Here is a 25,235-nt window from a genome sequence, read left to right on the forward strand (position 1 = left end):
GTAGAATTCTCACCTTCCACGTAGGGGATCTGGGTTTAGTTCCCAGCCAATACGCCTTAAGCACAGCCACCACCCATCTGTCAGTGGAGGCTTGTTTGTTGCTGTAATGCTAAAGGGGTTTCAGCAGAGCTTCCAAACTCACAGATTAGGAAGAAAGGCCTGGTGACCTACTTCCAAAAAATCATCCAGTAAAAATCCTATGGATCACAGTGGTCTGATCCCATTGTGCTTAGGGTTGCCATGAGTTGGGGGCTGTCTTAATGGTAGCTAACAACAACAAGTTTTATAAAACTAACCTTACAAATAAACTGTATGAGGGAAGTAATAGTACAGGAAAACCTGAAACTGCTAAGGTCTCATTTTTGTTTAGAAAGATGTCACATGGTGTTTTGTATTTCACATGAAGAGGGTTCTAAATAGTATTTTTAAACTTTATTAATATCCTTTTATAAATTATTCAAATCATTAATAAATATTTTAAATTGGTATCACAGAGGCTTGGATTATATAGAAATTTCTTCATAATTCTGTGCTTTGTTTATTACTATTTCCTTTAGCACAGTCTTTTGCTTTTCAAAAAACTTCTCTATCTTCCTCTTGTTACCTGTCTAAAGAATGTTTCACCCATATCACCTTCACTTCAGGTAAAAAAATGGTATTTTCATTCAGTAGTCATTTGATGTTTAGCAACTAGGAGATGTTAAAACATTTGTTAAGCTTTTGCTAGTTTTAAAATTCACTTCAGTATGGATTTTTAAACCTCCCCATATATTCTGAAAAATAATGTTATAAATTATTTTGCCCTTCAAAAATATTAGTAATTAAGTGTTCACTTGAAAAGAATATGATTATTGATCAAACAGCATTACATTATTGATACTATCTAGTTTTGCAGGACTGGACCTAAGTGAAATTGTGAAACAGACATTTTGTCTTAAATTTTGTGCCACCTCTTTTTCCAGTGCAATGCAGTGCACTCCTCCCCCATCTTAAAATCCTCTACTCAGGTACCCATTTTCATTTTAGCAAGGTCACAGTTGTTAGATTATTCCCTACCCTCCTTTGCCTCTTTCAAAAACTTCATTCATCAGTGACTGAACTCAGTTAAATTATTAGAAAGCAGTCTAAGAAAATAATTCTAACCAATCAGTTAATAGCTGTCAGATAAAAGCGATTTTGTACTTTTATAATAACTGATGTGTTAAGTTTCCCAGTGTGTTGTATGTTTAAAGAGGATGTTTAGAGCTTTGCAGAGAAGTGATTTAGTTTCCTTTTCTACTATGTAGCTAGTATTTCTAATCAATTTTTGAAACATGTACCTTTTTATTTAACATAAATATCTCATACCTCTCTCCCCTTTGATAAAACTTACTAGACTTATTTTCTTCCCTGCCCAAGGATTAAAAGTGCTCTTGTGTTCTGCAAAAAAACCCTTAAAAATTATCTTTTGAAAAATATTTGGCTGTTTTTTATATTAACTGGAGTACTGATTTAGTCTAACTTACTTCCTGTGACAATAGTTAAGTTTCATCACTAGCCAGTAAGGAACTTTTTTGAGTACCATGTATGCACAGAATTATCACTTTGCACGTTCTCATCTTTTTAGAACTTATACAAACTGTTACCCTTGTTCCTCTGGGAAAACAGAAATAATTCTGGTTTTATGTACTTTTGGACCTTCAGTTTTATTCATATGTATTTTAAATTTCTTATGCTCATTCTTGCTTTCCTCAGTTAATATGAAGTTTGAGCTCATGATCTTGTTCCATGTATTTATTAAATTTTTCTGGTTTTGAGTAATAAAAATAACATTACACTGAACCAAGAGAATCATTTATATTTCAGTTCTGGAATTTTCCTGTTGATTCTAGTTTTCAACTCCTTCAGCTATCCTTAAAGAGCAAAATAGGAACTCCTCTTCCTTTCCCACTTATTTAACTGGGTGTGTAATAATTGAATCTTTACTTAGAACCAGATCAGACTTTTCCACTAACTGTTTATGCTATCCTGCTATAACAACATCACCAGGAGCACAGATAAGTTTCTTTTTGCTTCATGGCTGCAAAGTCACTGGATTTCCCTTACTGATGAACTTGTTATAGTTGGTAACTCCAATGCGGCTCAGAAGGCATTCCAGAGATTGTATTGTAAAACTGGCAATACCTTCAGGTTACCTGATGCTTTGGATTGGAGATCTTCCAACAACTGCATCTCTGAGGATCAAAGTGACCTGTGCAATAATATTACATGTCCTGAAAAATTACTGACTGAAGAAGCTATCAGTGCTGCTGATAATTCTTCTGCATTATTGTCGTTGCTCCTGAATTCTAGATTCGTCTCTGTGTGATGGTTAAGGTTTATGTGTCAACTTGACTAGGCCATGATTTTCCAGTGGTTTGGGGGATATTATATAATCATCCTCCATTTTGTGATCTGATGTGAGCAACCAGTCACTTGAAAGGGGAATTTCCTTGGGGGTGTGGCCTGCATCCAATATATGGATGTTCTGGCAAAGCTTGCCCTTTCTGGATCCTGCATCTAGCTTGTCATCCTGTGACCTCTGGTTCTTGGTATGTGAGCCAGCAGCCTACTGTCTGACCTGCCGATTTTGGGTTCATCAGCCCCTGCAACCACGTGAGTCAGTAGAAGCCTCTAGCCTGAGATTTGACCCCACGGTTTTAGGACTTGCCAGCCTCCACAACTGTGTGAGCTGTTTCCTTGAAATAAATCTGTATATTTTGGCACAGTGGTTAAGAGCTTGGCTGCTAACGAAAAGGTCGGCATTTCGAATCTACCAGCCATTCCTTGGAAGCCCTATGGGGCAGTTCTACTCAGTCCTATAGGTTGCTGTGAGTTGGAATTGACTCGACGGCAACAGGTTTTTATATAAATACATATACACACTTCACTGGTTTTACTGCTCTAAAGAACCCAGCTTAACATATTTGGTGCCTAATAGTAAAAGGGAGCCCTGGTGGTGTAGTGGTTAAGAGCTTAGCTGCTAACAAAAAAGTCAGCGGTTCAAATCCACCAGCCACTCCTTGGAAACCCTATAGGGCAATTCTACTTTGTCCTGAAGTTATTGCCAGTTTTACAATACAATCTCTGGATTGTATGAGTTAGAACAGACTCGATGGCAATGGGTTTGGTTTGGTGTTGGGAACAGTAAAAGCCTAGATTGCCTCAAAGAGACTCTTGATAGAATTATAGATGTCAAAGGCAGTTCTGGTGAGGGCTCAGAAGGAGGGGAGGAGAGCTATAGAGAAATTCTCTGTTGTCTTAAAGAATACATATGGCACCAACAACAGAATGAACTTGGGTATCTGCTGATGAGATTTCTAAGCAAGATTGTAAAGGAGTCATGTGATTTTCTCCTTGCCGCTTATAGTAAATTGCAAGAGGAAAGAGATGGACTTAAAAAATGAACTGTGCAAAATGAAACCGGAACTTAAAAATTTGGAAAATTCTGTTGTACAAACTAAGGACGTTTTGTCCTAGAATGTTCACCAAGGACGTAGCTACACAATCTTTCGTTAAAGAGATTAAGCCTGTGATTGATGGATCTAATCAACTACCACAGCAGAAAACCCATCACCTTAGACTGAAGGGAACAGAGAAAGAACGAATGGAAAGAGCACTGTTTGCCTCTTGGAATTCTACTGGCAGCAAACAGGCCAAAGGAGCTATATCTGTTGTCCTCCAAGAAAAGAAAAGGACCTCTGGAGCAGCTTGGAGATCAGCAGAACTGTAGGAAGGAGCATGGGAAACAGGGCCTTGTTGGTTTCAAAGGGTGGAGCCACAGTGTTCTAGGTGTCAAAGAGTCAGATCTTCGCCAACTTAGTTCTGGAGAGTGGGGCTGTCATTAAGGTATACCAGGGGGGTGAGGCCACCACCCAAACCTGAGCGGGCAGGGCTGCCATGCCCAAAAGGCAGAAGGATGGGGCCTGCTGGGACTAAGGTGGTGGGATTGCCACTCAGATAGACTAGGAGAATAGGGCAACCCAAAACTGAAGGAGCAGAGTTGCCATCCCAGGGGGCCTAGAAGGCAGAGCTGAAGCCTAGGGCTGAGGGTACTGTACCCAGAATCTAGAGAGCGTGGCCAACACCTGGAGTCTGGGGCTATGGCCCAGATGGTCTCGGGGTCTCAGAGAACAGAGGATTATTTTTAAGCCTTGAGAAAACCAAAATTTGTTCTGCTGGGTTTTGGACTTGCTTAGTTTGGAAACCCTGGTGGGGTAGTGGTTAAGTGCTACAGCTGCTAACCAAAGGGTTGCCAGTTCGAATCCACCAGGCGCTCCTTGGAAACTCTGTGGGGCAGTTCTACTCTGTCCTATAGGGTTGCTATGAGTCGGAATCGACTCGACGGCACTGGTATTGGTGCCCATTACCTCTTCTTTTTCTTAATGGAAATGTCTACCTTGTGCCTGTTCTACCATTGTACTTTGGAAGCAGATAACTTGTATTCTAGATTTCACAGGTTCATAAAGAAGAAGTTTGTCCCAGGATATGATACACCCAAAGTCTCACCCATATTTGATTTAGATGATTCAGACAATGAGATTTCAGGTGTAGAGTTGATTTAAGACTTTTGGGATGATGTGATGGGGTGAATGTGTTTTGCATATGGAAAGACATGAATTTTCAAGGCCAAAGGGTAGGATATTATGGATTGAACTGTGTCCCCTTACAATATGTGTTGTACATTTTAACCTCTATGCCTATGATTAGAATTCCATTTAGGAATGGGATGTCTTTGTTATGTTAATGAGACAGGATTGGCCTAGGGTGTATCTTGAGCCAGTCTCTTTTGAGATGTTAAAGAGATTCAACAAGCAATCTAGAGAAGGAGAGATAAGAGACATGCCAAGCCACATGAAGATTGCCCAGGAGTAGAAGCTCAGGAGAGTTAAGGACCTTCCACTGGAGCCGTTGGAGAGAGAATGCCTTCCCCTAGAGCCAGTGCCCTGAATTTGTACTTTTAGCCTTCTAAACTGAGAAAATAAATTTGTTTGTTAAAGCCGTCCACTTTGTGGTATTTCTATTATAGCTAGATAACTGAGACTCTCTGCCTTTGTTCAGATAAAGAATGGCATGGCAGACATGTGTTGTCTTTTCCTCTTAAGCAATGTCAGAGGGCATATATACACCTGCCCTTATCGCCCATGTTTTTATACTTTATAAGTCACTTCATATTTCTTGAGATATTGCATTTCATTGATGCTTCTTAGCGGTTATCTCCTACCACCGCCACCACCAAAAATCGGTACAGAATTAGGACACTAGTAAGAATATAATAGTTGTAGTCATTTCCTCCAGAGCCACTGCTTCAGTGGCTAATTGATATGCAGATGTAATGAAGATTAGCTTTCCCTCAAAAAATTCTGGTTTGTTTGAAGGAGCTAAATATAACACTTCTACCAACCTTGGTTTGAGTCAACTTAAATGCCATGAGGATAGGCCAGCTCCAGGTGTAAATGCCTCACAGGCTAAAAGTAACTTCAGAGTACAGGTCAGTGCTGGTTTCACTGGCAGTAAACATATTTTTAAAGCAGACATATCGTAGCACAGGGAAGTGTTATGGTCCTCAGGTTGGTGCACATTTCTTCCAGCGTACAGCTTAAAGTATGAATGCAGAATGAGAGAACTGGTGCTGACTGAAAGAAGGCAGCAGCCTTAGAATCTACTTGATATGTTATGAGCTTTTTACCATTTTCTTCAAGCCACTTGAACTGTACTTGCATCTTTTATTCCCTCATATGATAGACTTTCTAATTGACTCCCCACCCACCCAGCACACATTTACTTTTACTCCTATGTGATTAACCTCTCCTTTAGTTCTCATCCTACCACCTCCATACTCCTTCCTATCATACCTCCATTCCTCTATCGATGATCCAAGGGGCCCTCAGCTTCACTGTTTGTTTCCACATGTTTCTACTTAGGCCCATTCATATATTTTTGAGTATCTGCAGACTTACAGAACTTGATGAATATGTTTCTTTCCATCCATATTATATTTTTCAGTCTCTAGTTATAGTCCCATATTTTGGAATGGATCAGAGGGATTTGAAAATCATTCTGATTAACTTATTTAAAGAGGATTTAAATTTATTTCACTTCATTCTTTGATTATGCTAATATATTTGTGATGTTGTACACTTGATTTTCATTTGGTTATTTCTACTGTAGTAAGAATTATATTTAGTTAGGACTAGTGAGATTAGTATTCCTAATGTGTAAAATTGTGAAAACCCAGATGGCGTCGAAAAACAGTGGACACTAAATTTGTATAGGACTTGGGAAAAGTTAAGCTGATATTTTGAGCACTTACCAAAAATTAATTGTATTAATTTGGGGGAATATTTTAAATAAACTAATAAGAGTTTGTTTTAATGCTTTTGATTATCCAAAAAAATGTTTCCACGCAGTTCAACTTAAAAGTCAGATTAACAAGTTTAATTAAGGTAAGTGTTTGTATTTAGCACTCTGTTATTCTGAAGGCATTGCTTCAAGGGCTTGATCTCGCATTACTGTCTGTAAAGTAAATGCATTGGCCATAGACCAAAGGCCTTAGGCCTTAAATTTATCAGCTAATTTATCAGATTTAATTTTTTATATGTACAAATGATTGAAACAGGAATAAAATTTACATTATGTTTATCAGTTTTATTAAAAGGTTAACAGTTTTTTTCAGGTAACTTCAAACAAAGCGTATTAGATAGATTTGATAGATTCCCAATATTTCAACAAATACCTATAATAACATTTAAAAACAAAAAAATCTCCTGAAAAGTAAACTTTGAATCCTAACAATTTCTCTGTAATAGAATGTCTTTGTATAAGCATTGTTACATACTAATGATTTTCTTCAAATTCTCTTTTTCCCCCCACCAGCCAGGCCTACAACTCCTCTTTCTGTAGGCACCATTGTCCCACCTCCAAGGCCTGCTTCCAGACCAAAGCTTACTTCAGGCAAACTCAGTGGGATTAATGAAATAGTATGTACTCAGGTTTTTTTTTTTTTTAATGCAAATGATAATTTTCTATATGCCCCTTCTCAGTTAAATGCTGTAAGTTTTCTCCTCGAGTTACTATAGAAAATTTTTCCCGACAAGTACTGCCTTCACTCTCCCATATTACTACAGTGATCATACCTATGGAGCAGGATGTTGTTCAGGAGGGAGGAGATTTCCTCAGGTTGCCACATTACAGAAATACCATTTAGGACCCATTGCTTCACAGTGAAGAAGCAACTTTCATATAATTCTCCTTAAGTCAAATATTAAGGAAGAAAGGGTGGCTTGTTCTTAGGCCTCAGAAGGATACTGCCAGGAGGGTCCTAGACCAGCTTTGTTTATTTTATGCATGAGGAAACTAGAGCTCACACAAGTTAAGTAACTTTGTTAGGAAAAAAAAAAAAGCATCGGTCTTCAGAAGTCATCAGATGATGAAAGAAAATGTATAATTCAAAGTAAGTCCCTCCCAAACCAGTGTTCTTGCTTCCAATCTGTTCTGCTTTGCTCCATCTTCTACACTGTTGCCAGAATTAAATATTAAATTTCTATAAGTCAAACTTAATCTTATTTTTTTTTCTTTTGATATGCATCACAAATTGTTCCCCATAATCTCTGTGGTTGAATGTTAGCTGAATCTATAAGGCTCTTCATAAAGTTGCCTCAGGGATCTACATTACAGATTAACTGCCCAACTTTCTCCTCTTTGCAACCTATGCTCCAGCCACTTGGAACTCTCCAGTGTTCTCCAAACACATCATATCTTCTTATTCTGTTCCTTCTATCTAAAATGTTCTTCCTTTTTCTATGTAGCACTCTGACATCTCTCTTCAAGACCCAGGTAAATGTTCCCACCTAGGTAAAGCCTTCTCGGATTATCCCATCATTTCTCCCCCGATGGATCTAATCATTCTCTTCCTTATTTTTGTAACGCTTTGCTCATATTTCTCTTAGTGCACATATCACATTATATATACTTTCGTGTGTGTGTTCCCCTTACTGGACTATGTCTTAGCCAATTTCATATCCTCAGTACTTTATATAATGCCTGTCACATAGTACATAGTTAGGAAATGTTCAGTGAATGAATGAAAAGGCTTCTGAACATCAGATGTTGAAATGGTGTCATCCTTTTTTTTTTACCCATTTATATCCCAGTGAACAGACTTAGTGGAAGTGAAGTGAAAGATGAGGGGCAAGCTGCCGAGGAGATGGTTATTATTTAAATAATGTAAAAATTACTACATCTAAGAAACTGTTTTTTCCTGATTACAAAAGCAATGCATGATCATGTAAAGTTTGGAAAACAGAAAATACAGAGAGAAAATAAATTCCTCTAAATTTGACCTTGCAAAGATAACCACTGTTAACATTTTTACATATATGCTTTCATAATTTTTAACGCATAAATATTTATCCAGAGCCAGTAAAATGTAGGGGTTAAAAGCACAGGCTTATTAGCCATTCAGTTGCTGAGCAACCTTGGGCAAGTTATTTATTTGGAGTCTCAGTTTCCTCATGGGAATAATACTTAATGGGTGTTGTGAGACTTAAATGAGTTAATATATGTAAATACTTAGAGAATTGTTCACTGCAAAGTAATTGTTAAACTACTCCATCTTCTACACTGTTGCCAGAATTAAATTTCTGATATTCATTCGTTTCAGAAATTTGTTTGACATTTAGCTTAGTCCCAAATTTTTACTATTATAAACAATGTCTTAATGAATACCCTTATGCTTCTTTGTAGACATTTGTCATTTCCTTAGTAGAAAAAATTTTAAAAGTGAAATTCATGAACTACAGAGTATACACATTTTTTAAGACACTTGACAATTGCCCATCAAAAAGGTTGTGCTGGTTTTAATTCTAATTGTATGTTGGGATGCCTTTTTCTTTGCATGCTTATATGTGCACTTTTCTGGAGAGAGGGCTCATAGCTTTCACTAGCCACTTAACAGAGTCTTTAAACACCCTCCTCCCCTTGCAGAGAACCCCTCATTGTTCTCGATCAGTGGTTCTCAAAATGTGATCCTTCGACCAGCAGCATTAGCATCACCAGGGAACTTGGTAGAAATTCAGTTTTTCTGGCTCCAGCCCATACAAATCAGAAATTGTGGGCAGAGACCCAGCAATTTTGTTTTAACACACCCTCTAAGTGATTCTAATACATGCTTATGTTTGAGAAGCACTGTTTTAAAGCAGTGATGTACAACAGAAATATAATGCAAGCAACATAAATAATCTAAAAATTTCTAGTAACCACATTAAAAAAACTGAAATGAATTTTAATGAGTTATTTTGCCCAGTAATCAAAATAATATTATTTTAACATGTAATCAATATAAAAATTCTTAATGAGATATTTTACTTTTTGTGTGTGCTGAATCTCCAAAATTCAGTGTATGTATTTTGTATTTACAGTTCATCTCCATTTGGACTTAGCCATATTTCAAGTGCTCAGCCACGTGGCTGACAGCTACTGTGCTGGACAGTATTTTTGTTTTTGGTTTTTTTTAACCTTTTTCTAAAAAAATTGTAAAATGCACTGTAAAAATGCAGCCACATTGCATTGGCCATAAGGAGAAAAAGTCCCCCACAGTAGCTGATCTCAGGACTTTTTCTAAGCATGGAAGCTTCAAATGAGCTGATCAGTTCACTATCTATTTAGTCTCATGCCCTGCACTACCTTCATCTGCCTGCATAGCTGCATAATGATGAGTCAACAAAGAGCCATTCTTAGGAAAAATAGCTAAACGATAGTTAAATATGGAGAGGGGTTGCAAATTGCAAAACACTATATGTAGTACACCCACTCCTCACTTATCAACATGGTTAGGTTTCAAAGGCCAGGTCATTACACAAAAATGGAGGATGGACCACATCACATCACAAAATAGAAGATCATTACATCATAACATAACTGCCAGACCACATAGAATCATGGCCCAACCAAGCTGGCACATAACTTCAACCATCACAGCCAGCATTTCTCTCACCTCGCACCTTAGCATTCATTACTGTGAGACGAACATCATTAATGAGCAAAATAGTCAAGTAGATTTTTTTAGTGTTGTAAATGCAAAATGTTAGTTTATGAGACAGTCGATAGGTGAGGAGTAGGCATATTATCTAATTAAAAATAAGCTTATAGTCATACAGTGAAGGATAGAGTGGTTTTCATATGCGAATGCTTATAGAGTTTTGTTTTTGCCTTTTTTCATGCTCTTCAAATAAGTGTGGACAGCAACAGTGTCTCTCTTGTTCACTCTTTGGCCTCTAGTACCTCGATCGGGGCCTGATACATAATAGGCACTAAATAAATATTTGTTATATTTGCTTAATACTTTTAAAAGTATAAGAAGATTGTTATTTTTTAAATTAAGCTAAGTATGCCTAATTTTAAAAAGTAGGACACCTCAGAAAGTGTTGTTAATGTATTTATTTGAACATTTAGGAATTTGAAAGGGAAAAAAAAACCTATGCACCAAAGTAAAAGACAAATGAACCAGAGTTATGTTTTTCATATTTGTCTTATGTTTAACTAGGAGACTGTCCCCCACATGTTTGTTAGTTTGTCGTACTGTGGGGGCTTCCGTGTTGCTGTGGTGCTGGAAGCTATGCCATGGGTATTCAGATACCAGCAGGGTCACCCATAGAGGACAAGATTCAGCTGAGCTTTCAGACTAAGACAGACTAGGAAAAAGGACCCGACAGTTGACTTCTGAAAAGAATTAGCCAGTGAAAACTTTGTGAATAGCAGCAGAACATTGTCTGATGTAGTGCTGGAAGATGAGCCCCCCTGGTTGGAAGGAATTCAAAAAATGACTGGAGAAGAGCTGCCTCCTCAAAGTAGAGTCAACCTTAATGATGTGGATGGAGTAAAGCTTTCAGGACCTTCATTTGCTGATGTGGCACGACTCAAAATGAGAAGAAACAGCTGCAAACACCCATTAATAATAATAAAAAAAAAAGGAACCTGGAATGTACGAAGTATGAATCTAGGAAAATTGGAAATCATCAGAAATGAAATGGAATGCATGAACATCGATATCCTAGGCATTAGTGAGCTGAAATGGACTGGTATTGGCCATTTTGAATTGGACAATCATATAGTCTACTATGCTGGTAATGACAACTTCAAGAGGAATGCTGTTGCATTCATCATCAAAAAGAACATTTCAAGATCTATCCTGAAGTACAACCCTATCAGTGATAGGATAATATCCATACGCCTACAAGGAAGACCAATTAATATGACTATTATTCAAATTTAGGCATCAACCACTAAGGCCAAAGATGAAGAAATAGAAGATTTTTATCAGCTGCTGCAGTCTGAAATTGATCGAACATGCAGTCAAGATGCATTGATAATTACTGGTGATTGGAATGTGAAAGTTGGAAACAAAGAAGAAGGATCAGTAGTTGGAAAATACGGCCTTGGTGATAGAAACAGTGCTGGAGATTGAATGATAGAAGTTTGGGAGACCAGTGACTTCTTCATTGCAAATACCTTTTTTCACCAACATAAACGGTGACTATACACATGGACCTCGCCAGATGAAACACACAGTAACCAAATCAGCTACATCTGTGGAAAGAGACAATGGAAAAGCTCAATATCGTAAGTCAGAACAAGGCTAAGGGCTGACTGTGGAACAGACCATCAATTGCTCATATGCAAGTTCAAGCTGAAACTGAAGAATATCAGAGCAAATCCACAAGAGCCAAAATATGACCTTGAGTATATCCCACCTGAATTTAGAGACCATCTCAAGAATAGGTTTGACACATTGAACATTAATGACCGAAGACCAGATGAGTTATGGAATGACATCAAGAACATCATACATGACGAAAGCAAGAGGTCATTGAAAAGTCAGGAAGGAAAGAAAAGACCAAGATGGATGTCAGAGGAGACTGCAAAACTTGCTCCTGAACATCGAGAAGCTAAAGCAAAAGAAAGAAATGATGAAGTAAAAGAACTGAACAGAAGATTTCAAAGGGCAGCTCGAGAATACAAAGTATTATAATGACGTGTGCAAAGAGCTGGAGATAGAAAACCAAAAGAGAAGAATACGCTTGGCGTTTCACAAGCTGAAAGAACTGAAGAAAAAATTCAAGCCTTGAGTTTCAATAGTGAAGGATTCTATGGGGAAAATATTAAACAACGCAGGAAATATCAAAAGAAGATGGAAGGGATACACAGAGTCATTATACCAAAAAAAAATTAGTTGACGGTCAACCATTTCAAGAGCTAGCATATGTTCAGGAACCGATGGTACTGAAGGAAGAAGTCCAAGCTGCACTGAAGGCATTGGCGAAAAACAAGGCTCCAGGAATTGATGGAATATCAATTGAGATGTTTCAACAAATGAATGCAGCACAGGAAGTGCTCACTTGCCTATACCAAGAGATATGGAAAACAGCTTCCTGGTCAACTGACTGGAAAAGATCCATATTTATGCCTATTCCCAAGAAAGGTGGTCTATCCGAATGTGGAAGTTATCAGACAATATCATTAATATCACATTCAAGCAAAATTTTCTGAAGATCATTCAGAAGCAGGGGCAGCAGTATATCTACAGGGAACTGGCAGAAATTCAGGCCGGTTTCAGAAGAGGACAGGGAACCAGGGATATCATTGCTGATGTCAGATGGATCCTGGCTGAAAGCAGAGAATGCCAGAAGGATGTTTACCTGTGTTTTATTGACTATGCAAAAGCATTCAGCTGTGTGGATCATAACAAATGATGGATAACATGGCAAAGAATGGAAATTCCAGAACACTTAATGGTGCTCATGAGGAACCTGTACATAGATCAAGAGGCAGCTGTTCCAACAGAACAAGGGGATACCGATTGGTTTAAAGTCAGGAAAGGCGTTCGTCAGGGTTGTATCCTTTTACCATACCTATTCAGCCTGTATGCTGAGCAAATAATCTGAGAAGCTGGACTATGTGAAGAAGAACGGGGCATCAGGACTGGAGGAAGACTCATTAACAGCCTGTGTTATGCAGATGACACAACCTTGCTTGCTGAAAGTGAAGAGGACTTGAAACACTGGTGAAGATCAAAGGCCAGTCTTCAGTATGGATTACACTTCAACATAAAACAAAAATTCTCACAACTGGACCAATAAGCCACATCATGATAAACAGAGAAAAGATTGAAGTGGTCAAGATTTCATTTTACCTGGATCCACGATCAACACCCATGGAAGCAGCAGTCAAGAATTGAAAAGATGCATTGCATTAGGCAAATCTGCTTCAAAGGACCGCTTTAAAGTGTTGAAAAGCAAAGATGTCGCTTTGAAGACCAAGGTGCGCCTGACCCGAGCCATGGTGTTTTCAATCACATCATATGCGTGTGAAAGCTGGACAATGAATAAGGAAGACCGAAGAAGAATTGACACCTTTGAATTGTGGCGTTGGCGAAGGATATTGAATATACCATGGACTGCCGAGAGAACGAACACATCTGTCTTGGAAGAAGTACAACCAAAATGTTCCTGAGAAGCAAGGATGGCAAGACCGCGTCTTAAGTACTTTGGACGTGTTATCAGGAGGGATCAGTCTCTAGAGAAGGACATCATGCTTGGCAAAGTACAGTGTCAGTGGAAAAGAGGAAGACCCTCAATGAGGTAGATTGACACAGTGGCCGGAACAACGGGCTCATGCATAACACGGGTTGTAAGGATGACACAGGACCGGGCAGTGTTTTGTTCTGTTGTGCATACAGTCGCTATGAGCTGAAACTGACTCGATGGCACCTGATAACAACAACAGAGGACTGTAGAATTACGATATTTTTTAAACGTCTGTATGTGGTGCACTGTCTTAATGAGGAAGCATTACAAGAAATTACAAAGGAAAATATCGACAGATTTGTGAACACTAAAAGTAACGGGCAAGCAATATTTAGGGAGAAAATATTTGGAGCAGATAAAACAAAGGGTTAGTTAAATATTCAGGAATACTAAGACCTCTATAAAACTAAGTTAGACAATATAGACAATTCATAGAAGATGCAAATTCTGTTTTTATGTATCAAATTAGCTGAGTTTTTATTTTGTTTTTTAATTATTTTTGCCTCTTCTAAGGCTTGTCCATTCTGGCAAGAGAAATAGGTATTCTCTTATATTTAGGTATCATACATTTATATTTATAGGCAGTAGGATAAAGTGAGTAATCCTTTTGGGAAGCAGTTTGGTAGTATGTATGAAGAGCCTTAATACTGTTTAATAATTAACTTCTTGGAGTCTATATTAAACTTCATTTTGATATACAGAAAATATTTTATGCATAAAGACCCTATTCACAGCATTTTTTTTTAAATAATTTTTGTTGTGCTTTAAGTGAAAGTTTACAAATCAAGTCAGTCTCTCTCTCACGCAAAAACCCATATACACCTTGCTACACACTCCCAATTACTCTCCCCCTAATGAGACAGCCTGATCTCTCCCTCCACTCTCTCTTTTCGTGTCCTTTTCGCCAGCTTCTAACCCCCTCCACCCTCTCATCTCCCCTCCAGGCAGGAGATGCCAACATAGTCTCAAGTGTCCACCTAATCCAAGAAGCTCACTCCTCACCACCATCCCTCTCCAACCCATTGTCTAGTCCAATCCATGTCTGAAGAGTTGGCTTCGGGAATGGTTCCTGTCCTGGGGCAACAGAAGGTCTGGGGGCCATGACCACCGGGGTCCTTCCAGTCTCAATCAGACCATTAAGTCTGGTCTTATGAGAATTTGGGGTCTGCATCCCACTGCTTTCCTGCTCCCTCAGGGGTTCTCTGTTGTGTTTCCTATCAGGGTAGTCATCAGTTGTAGCCAGGCACCATCTAGTTCTTCTGGTCTCAGGATGATGTAGTCGCTGGTTCATTTGGCCCTTTCTGTCTCTTGGGCTCGTAATCACCTTGTGTCCTTAGTGTTCTTCGTTCTCCTTTGATCCAGATGGGTTGAGACCAATTGATGCATCTTAGATGGCTGCTTGCTAGCGTTTAAGACCCCAGACGCCACTCTTCAAAGTGGGATGCAGAATGTTTTGTTAATAGATTTTATTATGCCAAATGACTTAGATGTCCCCTGAAACCATGGTCCCCAGACCCCACAGCATTATTTTTAAATCACCTTTTTTTCAGCTTCCAGTATAATTTCAAAAATGATTAGATCCGTGTATCTCTGATTTTGAGTTATAAGAGTGTCACACAGTAAATTTGGTTTAGTATATTAAAATTAAACTTAGCTGATAGCCAAAGTCTTTCCTGACAGTGGAGGAGTGGTTTTAGCATTTTGATAAATAACTTTTTGTTTTTAAGCCCAGGCCATTCAGCCCGCCTGTAACTTCTAACACCAGCCCACCTCCTGCCGCACCTTTAGCCCGGGCAGAAAGTTCTTCCTCTATCTCATCATCTGCTTCATTAAGTGCGGCCAATACTCCAACAGTAGGTAAGTGATTATCATCAATTACATGTGAAATTTAGCACCCAAAGTCTGGTCAGGATTATTATTATTTTAATATATGAGTGAAGAATTTAACGTTAGAAATGTTGTTTATTTGGGAACACATAATCAAACTAGCCACGTTTTTCTTTTATAATCTATATTTGGATAGGAGAATTTTAATCGCAGCACTGTTAAATCATCAAATTTATGAACTGCTGATCAATATAAATAAACAGTTGGAGGCAAAAGAAAATGCAGTCCTTTCTCCTGTGAACTGATAATTGCATTCCTAAGAAAGTTTGTGTTTTAAAAACAAGTGTTTTAAAAGCAATTGATTGAATGAAAGAAGAGAGTTTTGTGCTTGCAGTGAATTTTTTTTTTTTCCCTGTAAGAATCTAAATAATGAATATTTAAAAATGACTATTTGGGCATAGATATGTAAACCTAAACCTCACCAAACCCAGTTTTTTATTATAGCTAGATTTTGCTTAAGAGTTTTTTCTCTTATCGCCTCTACCCTTATATTCCTTATATAGTTTCTTATTACCCTTCTCCTCCATTGTTAGTATAATAAATCACAAGACCACTTAAACAAGGCATCTGTGTTTCTGGAGCAACAGCTTCTCATTAAAATTATAATAACTCATTATCCTTATTGCTGCTGATTCTAGGTATGATGGGGTTGTCCTTGATAATGCAAATCACTGATTTGCACTAATTGAGCACTAATTGAGTAGTAGTCAAAGTATGGTCCTTCGACCTGCAGCATCTATATCACCTGAGAACTTACTAGAAATGCAGACCTTTTAAATCATAAACTGTGAGGATGGAGCTAGCAGTCTGTTTTTACAAGCCTTCCTGGTGCTTCTGATACATGCTAAGTTTGAGAACCACTCCCCTAATTAGTACATTGAATTATATTTCATTTTAATTTGTCAAAACTCACTTGGGAGTAATGTGTCTCATGTGTATGCCCATTGTTAAAATGGTGTCAGTAACATAGGCTAGAATGAAACATAAAATGGTTTACATATCTAAAGATGACATCACCATCTTAGTTTATATACCTTTGTGAACATAGTGTTTTTCCTATTTTTAACTTTATATAAAATGAATATATCTGATAAATTTTTTAAATTTACTTTTTTAAAAATTTTTATTGTGCTTTAAGTCAAAGTTTACAAATCAAGTCAGTCTCTCATACAAAAATTTATATACACCTTGCTGTATATGCCCAGTTGCTCTCCACCTAATGAAACAGCACACGTCTTCCCTCTACTCTCTCTTTTTGTGTCCATTCAGATAGCCTCTGACCCCCTCTGCCCTCTCATCTCTCCTCCAGACAGGAGCTCCCCACATAGTCTCATGTTTCTACTTGATCCAAGAAGCTCACTCTTTACCAGTATCATTTTCTATCCCATAGTCCAGTCAATCCCCTGTCTGAAGAGTTGGCCTTGGGAATGGTTCCTGTCTTGGGCTAACAGAAGGTCAGGGGACCATGACCTCCGGGGTCCCTCTAGTCTCAGTGAGACCATTAAGCCTGGCCTTTTTATGAGAATTTGAGGTCTGCATCCTACTGCTCTCCTGCTCCCTCAGGGGTTCTCTGTTGTGTTCCCTGTCAGGGCAGGCATCGATGGTAGCCGGGCGCCATCTAGTTCTTCTGGTCTCAGGCTAATGGAGTCTTTGATTTATGTGGCCCTTTCTGTCTCTTGGGCTCATAGTTACCTTGTGTCTTTGGTGTTCTTCATTCAGCCTTGCTCCAGGTAGGTTGAGATTAAATTTGTTATAATGAACACTTTATTCTCATTGTACGTGTGGTTTCGTTAATTTTTGTTTTCACACAATCTATATTTTAGGCATAAAAACATAGATGATCCTACTAGAAATCAGGCAAGGCAGGTGGTCTAGGTAACCAAGTAAGCTTTTGTTCTTTTCCATTATCTCTAGATTATTCAAAGGTTTTCTGTTGGTGTTAGAAACTTTAAGTTAATTTTGACTGGCTGGGTACGGATTTGCTCAGAGGTTGAGCCAGCTGGCAGTAGAAAAACCAAAAGTAGGTGACAGTGATGGTACTAGCAGGCAGGGTATATGTGGATTTTGTACAACAGAGGTTCTTTAAATTTACCTAAAAAGTTCTCTTTCTTTGTGATACTTATTAAGCTTTCTGCTTAGTTTTAAAATTTTGATTCTTCTTGTTTCTTGAAAATGTTTTCTTTTCCTGCAATATTTTGTTTTATTTAAATATGATAGAAGATGATAATTTGATTGGGACACTCTCTGAAATTGAAAAACACTGTGAGACGTCACCAGGTATTGTATCAGAAGGAAATATATATGTTGACTAATGATCCTAAAGTGTATCTAAAATACTTTGTGACCTTCCTTTTCCTTTTCCAGCAATGTATGGTGTCTCGGAAATCAAGAATAACTTGAAAGTTTAACTATCTCAGTTTCATACTAATTATGTTCAGAGGTTATGCACGAATCTGTTAGAATCAAATGCCCAGTTATTTTTTAAAAAATATATTTTTGCATTTTATTTCATCTCCCTGTTCTTCTTTCCTCAACATTAAGAAGTATCAGTAAGTCTTAGCTCTAAAGCTATGAGAACCAGAGAAAAAGTGATTAGAAAGATAGGAGAAAGAATGAATCAGTTAAAAAGAATTCATAATACAGTGAGCTGAAATTAGAGGCGCAGATGTAGGAGATAGGAGTAACCCTGTTTTTTACTCCTGAGCTGAAATGAAGTCCACATAAATATGTCTTGATTGTTACAGGAAGATACTCCTGTACACACCCTTACTTACCTCAACTTTATAAGCTCTCTGCGTTTTCAAAGCATGCGGTTGTCTAAATATGCAACAATTAAGCCAAAATTAGAAAGAATACTATCCTTATAAAGAATATTTTTTTCTAAAAAAATTTTATTTTGGATGATACAGTATAAATTTAGACTTTTTAGGGAAATGTCGGTACATTTTTTTAAACTATGCATGTGTCATATAATTTTAAAAGGAAAACAAAAATAGAAAATACAAAAGGCATATGCCAAAATGTTAAGTGGATTTTGAGTTTTTCCCCTACTTTCTAACACTTTTCAGCTCTTGACAGTATTCCAATCATACCCATACCCAGTGCTGTCGAGTCAATTCTGACTCATAGTGACCCTAGAGAACAGAGCAGAAGGGTTTCCAAGGAGCGCCTGGTGGATTTGAACTGCTGACCCTTTGGTTTGCAGCTGTAGCACTTAACCACTACGCCAGCAGGGCTTCCTTCTAATCATAGGCATAACAACTTACAGGGAACTGTTTCAAGAATCCTGATGTTATGTGCCCAAATCAGATCATTCAAAAGAATAATTAACTTTGTAGATTTCTTTTAATTTTAATGTCAAAGCAATACCCTTGACTGTGTAGAAATACTCATTTGGATGGGTTATTCAAGGGAAACTATTACTTGCATATAATTTGCTTTAGTAAAGAAAGATTATTATAGCCTTCATCTTTCTCTGAAAATTTGCTTTCCTGAATTTCTGATAACCTCATAGTTTAGAACAATATATTAGAAAAAAAAGTGACTGAACTAATACAGACTTACAATGACATTTGCCCAATGCACAAACATGTATTTGCATAGTTGTAACCAATGAATTTATTCATAGTCTGCTTTTTCTGCTTTCTTACGTTTTACCTAATCATCTCTCACCTGATCCAAAGCTGAGTCTTTGCAGTCACTTTTCCCTTCAATGTAGGCTCGCTCTGTTTTCAGAGTGATGCTACCAAGTGGAAAAACCTAATAATGTTTCTCTTAAAAGTTTTCGTTGGTTTTTAGTGCCAAGAGGATAAGATCAGAGAGGTCCTCCATGCTGCGATTTAGATCGTAAACACCTCTCCAGCCTCGTTTTCATATCCTTTCATTATCCTGGCATAATGGTTAAGTGCTATGGCTGCTAACCAAGAGGTCAGCAGTTCATATCCACCAGGCGCTCCTTGGAAACTCTATGGGGCAGTTCTACTCTGTCCTGTAGGGTCGCGATGAGTCGGAATTGACTCGACGGCAGTGGGTTTGGTTTTTTGGGGTTTCGTTATCCTAGCCCATCCCTTGCTCACAAAGCATGCTTCTGCTTTGCAAAACTGCTTGTTCTCAAAAAGGCAAAGTTTTTTTATTTTTTTTTTCACGCCTCCTTAGCAAAGTACCTTGCACATATTAGTGGTTAGACGATCGTAGTTTTTGTAATTTTATGAATAACTTCTCATATTCTTGAGTTCTTTATTTTCACATGAATTTTAAGTTGTTTCGTTTTGGCAGGGTTTTGTTTTTCCCAATGTCCTAGAAGCAGGAGTTCTTGTTTCCATGTATTTTTAAATACCGAACAGTTTTTCCAGCTCTAGAGAACTTTGAAAATCAAAATTTGTTTCTAATGCTAGTAAAGTCTCATTTCTTACTGGTTGTAGGATCTCACATTTAGTTGTGAGGCACAGAAAGCCGATACTGATTTTTATCAGAATCAATATTCTTGCTATCTCAAAAGTAACTCAGTCTTTCATTATAGATAATCACACCTGAAATAAAAACATCTGATGGCTGTGAACATTGTATAGCATTCATGTAAAAAGCATACATTCAAATTTCAGAGATATGTGTTGACCTAGGTTTATTCATTGTTTTCCTTAAAAAAGAATGAATAATTACATGGGGGGCAGTATTTATTGGTAGAATTACAGTAATTATGTGGTAGAACTCTTGCCTGCCATGCCGGAGACTCGGGTTCAATTCCTGTCCAGTGCATCTCCTGCACAGCCACCACTCAACTGTCAGTTGGAGGCTTGCCTGCTACTATGATGCTGAACAGGTTTCAGCGGAACGTCCAGACTAAGACTCGGAAAAAAGATCTTGCAATCTACTTCGAAAAAATCAACCAGTGAAAACCACATGGATCACAACAGTCTGATCCTGTTGTGCATGGTGTTGCCATGAGTCAGGGGTCGACTGTGCATCTGACAGCAACCATACAAACCTTAGACAAAGAGGAAGCTAAGAGAATTGTAATGACTAGTGTGTAAAAATTACTGAGTCAAATTTACATAAATATTTAAACATTTCTTCTAAATAGCTTAAATACAAAACTCCAGTTTACTGCCATTGAAGTATATAATTGTTAGAACCTGGAAGAATTTAGTATTTGAATGTTATCAAAGCCATGTTTTAGTGATTTTAGTTCTTCAAGTTAAAGGCTTTTTCCTTCTGACGTTGTTGCTTAACCCTTCTGTGTCATTCCATTAAAAACAAAAGTCAGTGTGACATGGTTTCCCAATTTTTTTTTTGTCCTTTGTATTATGTTCCAGTTTGTTTTTTGCTATATTTCTTAACCTCCAGATTTATATTTTGGGCATCATTGAAACCAGTAATAGTGTCATTTGTGACAACCTAACATTGTGAATCTACTGTCTTGATATTTAATGTCTTTCTGAAGAATTTAATGAATGAATTTTCTGTATTCTAGGTGTATCACGAGGTCCCAGCCCTGTCAGCCTTGGAAATCAGGACACTTTACCTGTGGCAATCGCCCTTACAGAGTCTGTTAATGCCTACTTTAAAGGAGCAGATCCCACCAAGTTAGTTTGAAAAATATACAGTGTGTGTGTGTGTGTGTGTCAGGGTTTTTTGTTACTTGTTTACCTGCTTTTTACTATCTAATATAGTTATTTGGGGATTGTCTTCCAAATTAAAATATTTGCTATAATGAGCAGTAGTGGTGCCTAGTCCCCCAATTTATCTTCATTCTTGCCCAGGCTTTATGACCAATATGACATATTTGTTGTTTGGCATACCTGTAGAGCAGGACGATGGCAGCTGGCCTAGGTAGAGATGGAACTTTGAACCTTGGCGTAACGTACATTATTGGTGACATTTCCAAGGGAGACCTAGAATGCATGCCTAATATATGAGACTTTTTCAGACCTAGTTTAGCCACTTTCTTTAAAGAGAATTATATTTCAGTGAGTGATCGCCCCTATTTTTCTTATATAACATTATTCATGCAACATTCATTCATTCATCAAATATTTAAGTGCTTACTATGTGTCAGACTTATATAGGCACTGGGAATACTTAAGTGAACAAAACAAAGTTCTTCTCTCCTGAGCTTGCATTATAATGAGGGAAAACTAATACTGTATTTTTGTTCAGATAATGTGCACTTCCTACATTTGTTTGCCAACCATGCCCCCCTAAGGTATTTTTGTAAGTGCAGATGCTAATTTTTTTTTACAGTAACATGTTCAAAAAAAAATTGCTATAGCGGTGCTTTCAAAAATACTTCATGAGGGGAGGAAGTAGTTGACAAATGTAGAAGGTGCACGTCATTTGCATAAAAATACGAACATCAAAGAAATAGATCTGAGAGGTTTGTTGTTCGAACCCACAAGCTGCTCCGTGGGAGGAAGATATGGCAGTCTGCTCGCATGAATAGTACAGCCTTGGAAACCCTATGGGGCAGTTCTGCTCTGTTCTATCAGATTTCTGTGAGTCAGAATTGAAAGAGGTAGGTTTGGTTTTTTTGGTTTATCAGATACTGATATATGCTATGACGAAAAATAAAGCGGTGTAAGGGGATAGAAAATAACGATAGAGGGCTACTGTTTTAGATAGAATGATCTCTTTGATGAGGTTAATTTAAGCAGCTGCTTGAAAGACATAGAGGAGCAAACAATGTACATACCTGAGGGAAGAGCACTCCAGGAAGAGGGAACCAGTGAGTTTAAAGCATACTTGGCATATTCAAGAAACAGCAAGGAGACCTGTGTCACTGGGTAGGAGTAAGCAAGGGGTAGAGGGGTAGAAGATGAAGCCAGAGAGATACTGGATAAGGCTGGCAGTGTAGGCCATGATAAGGAGTTTTGAATTTATTTTGAGTGAGGTGGAAAGTCAGTGGAGGCTTTAAGTAGAGGAATGATGAGCTTACTCTGGCTGCTACCTGGAGAATAAACTGGAGGGGACAGTAGTATATGTAGAGTTAGAGTGTTAACTGTAGAAGTCCAGGTGAGAGATGATGGTGGCTTGGGTAAGGGTATTGGTAGAGGAAGTGGTAGGTAGTAGTGAGATTCTGAATATAATTTGAATATAGAATTATCAATATTTGCTGAGGGATTAGAATGCTAAATTTGAAGTATTATGAAGTCATCTTTGTGGAGAAGTTACACTGATAGTTGGATACATGATTCTGTAGTTCCGGGGACAGGCCTTGGCTAGAGATAAAAAAAAATTCCTAGTCATTAGTTTGTATATAATACTTAAAACTGTGGGACTTAGGGAGTAGATGGACAAGAAGTTTGAGAACTAAACTCTGGGGTCCTCCAGGGTTTAGAAAACAGGAAGATGAAAGTGATCAAGCAAAGGAGTTTGAGACAGTAAGCAGGAAGAGAAGTGAAGAGAGAACCAATAGAGCAGTGTCTTAGAAACTAAGTGAATAGCATTTCCAGAAAGAAGTTGTGAAGCTATATCCATTGTTGCTGGCAGGTCAAGAAAAATTTACCATAGGCAATACAGAAGTCACTGGTGACTTTCACAAGAGCAAGATTCAGTGGATTAGTGGACATGAAAGCCTTCTTGGAAGGAGTTCGAGAGTAGCAGATGATGGAAATACAGACAACTGTATTTGGAGAGAGCAGATACAGACAACCTTCAAGATGTTTTGCACTAAGTGGGAGCAGAGAAATGGAGCAGTAACAGGAGTGAGATGGTAGTCAGAGGACAGTTTTATTCTTTTTAAGCTTTTTTTTTCTTATAGATACATGTATTTCAGCATGTCTGTATGCTGGTGGGAAAGATTAAATATTTAGGGGAGAAATTGATGCTGTAGGAAAGAGAGCAAAGTTCTTCAGCATGTTATAGGAGATGAGATCCAGTGCAGAAGTGGTGAGATTGGCCTTGCGTGCACAGATTGCCATCTTTTGAAACAGGAGGAAAGTCAGAGAATATGGTATAAAGGTAGGTAGATTAGGAGTTTAGTAGTAAGCAAGTAAGGAATTTCTTTTCTGATTTTGTTTCCTGAGTGAAATTAAAAGTAAAGTCACCAGCTGAGAGTCTGAGAGGGAGTATTACAGGTTAGAGGAGAAAGGAGAAGGTATGAAAAGAGCAGAAGAGTAAGTAGACAAGGGAATGTAATAAGATTGCCAGGTAACACTAGGGGGGCCCAACTGAAGGTTGTGGATATATATCTGTCTATGTCTATATCAAGAGCTCTGTTGGCACCGTGGTTAAGAGCTCAGCTGCTAACCAAAAGGTCGGCAGTTTGAATCCACCAGCCACTCCTTGGAAACCCTATGGGGCAGTTCTACTCTGTCCTGTAGGGCCGCTGTGAGTCAGAATCAACTCGATGGCAATGGGTTTGATTTTTTTTTCATGTCTGTGTCTTGGAAGCTCTGTGGGGCAGTTCTACTCTGTCCTAAAGGGTTGCTATGAGTCGGAATCGACTCGACGGCACTGGGTTGGGTTTTTATCCATATGTCTATGTCTGTATCCGTTATCCACACACATACATATGCTTATGAACTGAAACCAGTTACCATGGTTATATGTTTTTCACTAGTCACATTTAGCTGTATAGATGTATGTGGGGAGCTGGATTTAACCAAGCTTATGTTTTGCCAGGTGAGCACAGTCAAGTGAAAGAGGGCAAGTGAGAGTATGTGTAAAGGAGTATATATAATGGTGGACTAGGAAATCTAAGGATAGGAGGAACATGAGGATATGGAGGGGCGAATGAAGATTAGTCGAAGTTCTGGTGGGACTGGGAGAATTGTTAGAGATGGATACTAGATGAAATCAGTTGAAAAAATAGGAAGCGGTGGTTAGATGAGTTGTCGTTGTTGTTAGGTGCCGTCAAGTCAGTTCTGACTCATAGCGACTCTGTGTACCACAGAATGAAACACTGCCCAGTCCTGCGCCATCCTTACAGTTGTTGTTATGCTTGAGCCCATTGTTGCAGCCACTGTGTCATTCCATCTCATTGAGGGTTTTCTTCTTTTCCACTGACCCTGTACTTTACCAAGCATGATGTACTTCTCCAGAAACTGATCCCTCCTGACAACATGCCCAAAGTATGTAAGACGCAGTCTTGCCATCTTTGCTTCTAAGGAACATTTTGGTTGTACTTCTTCCAAGACAGATTTGTTCTTTCTTCTGGAAGTCCATGGTATATTCAATATTCTTCACCAGCAGCGCAATTCGAAGGCATCAGTTCTTCCTCAGCCTTCCTTATTTATTGTCTGGCTTTGACATGCATTTGATGCAACTGAAAATACCATGGCTTGGGTCTGGTGCACTTTAGTCTTCAAGGTGACATCTTTGCTTTTCAACACTTTAAAGAGGTCCTTTGCAGCAGATTTGCCCCATACAATGCATCTTTTGATTTCTTGACTGCTGCTTCCATGGGTGTTGATTGTGGATCCAAGTAAAATGAAATCCTTGACAACTTCAACCTTTTTTCCGTTTATCATGATGTTGCTTATTGGTCCAGTTGTGAGGATTTTTGTTTTCTTTATGTTGAGGTGCAATCCGTACTGAAGGCTGTGGTCTTTGATCTTCATTAGTAAGTGCTTCAAGTCCTCTCCTAACTTTCAGCAAGCAAGGTTGTGTCATCTGCATATTTCAGGTTGTTAATGAGTCTTCCTCCAATCCTGATGCCCCATTCTTCTTCATATAGTCCAGCTTCTCAGAGTATTTGCTCAGCATACAGATTGAATAGGTACGGTGAAAGGATACAACCCTGACACACGC

General features: G+C 38.3%; 1 protein-coding gene across 1 annotated transcript in view; it reads left to right on the forward strand.

Annotated features, from left to right (window-relative positions):
- FCHO2 (FCH and mu domain containing endocytic adaptor 2) overlaps positions 1–25,235 on the forward strand; it is a 148,351-nt gene that overhangs the window by 109,038 nt on the left and 14,078 nt on the right. Inside the window, exons 18-20 of the mRNA XM_049865445.1 lie at positions 6,895–6,998; positions 15,329–15,458; positions 20,959–21,070. Coding sequence (XP_049721402.1) covers positions 6,895–6,998; positions 15,329–15,458; positions 20,959–21,070 — 346 coding nt within the window. The remainder of the gene's footprint in view (positions 1–6,894; positions 6,999–15,328; positions 15,459–20,958; positions 21,071–25,235) is intronic.

Source organism: Elephas maximus, chromosome 2, assembly GCF_024166365.1.
Source record: "Elephas maximus indicus isolate mEleMax1 chromosome 2, mEleMax1 primary haplotype, whole genome shotgun sequence".
NCBI lineage: Eukaryota > Metazoa > Chordata > Mammalia > Proboscidea > Elephantidae > Elephas > Elephas maximus.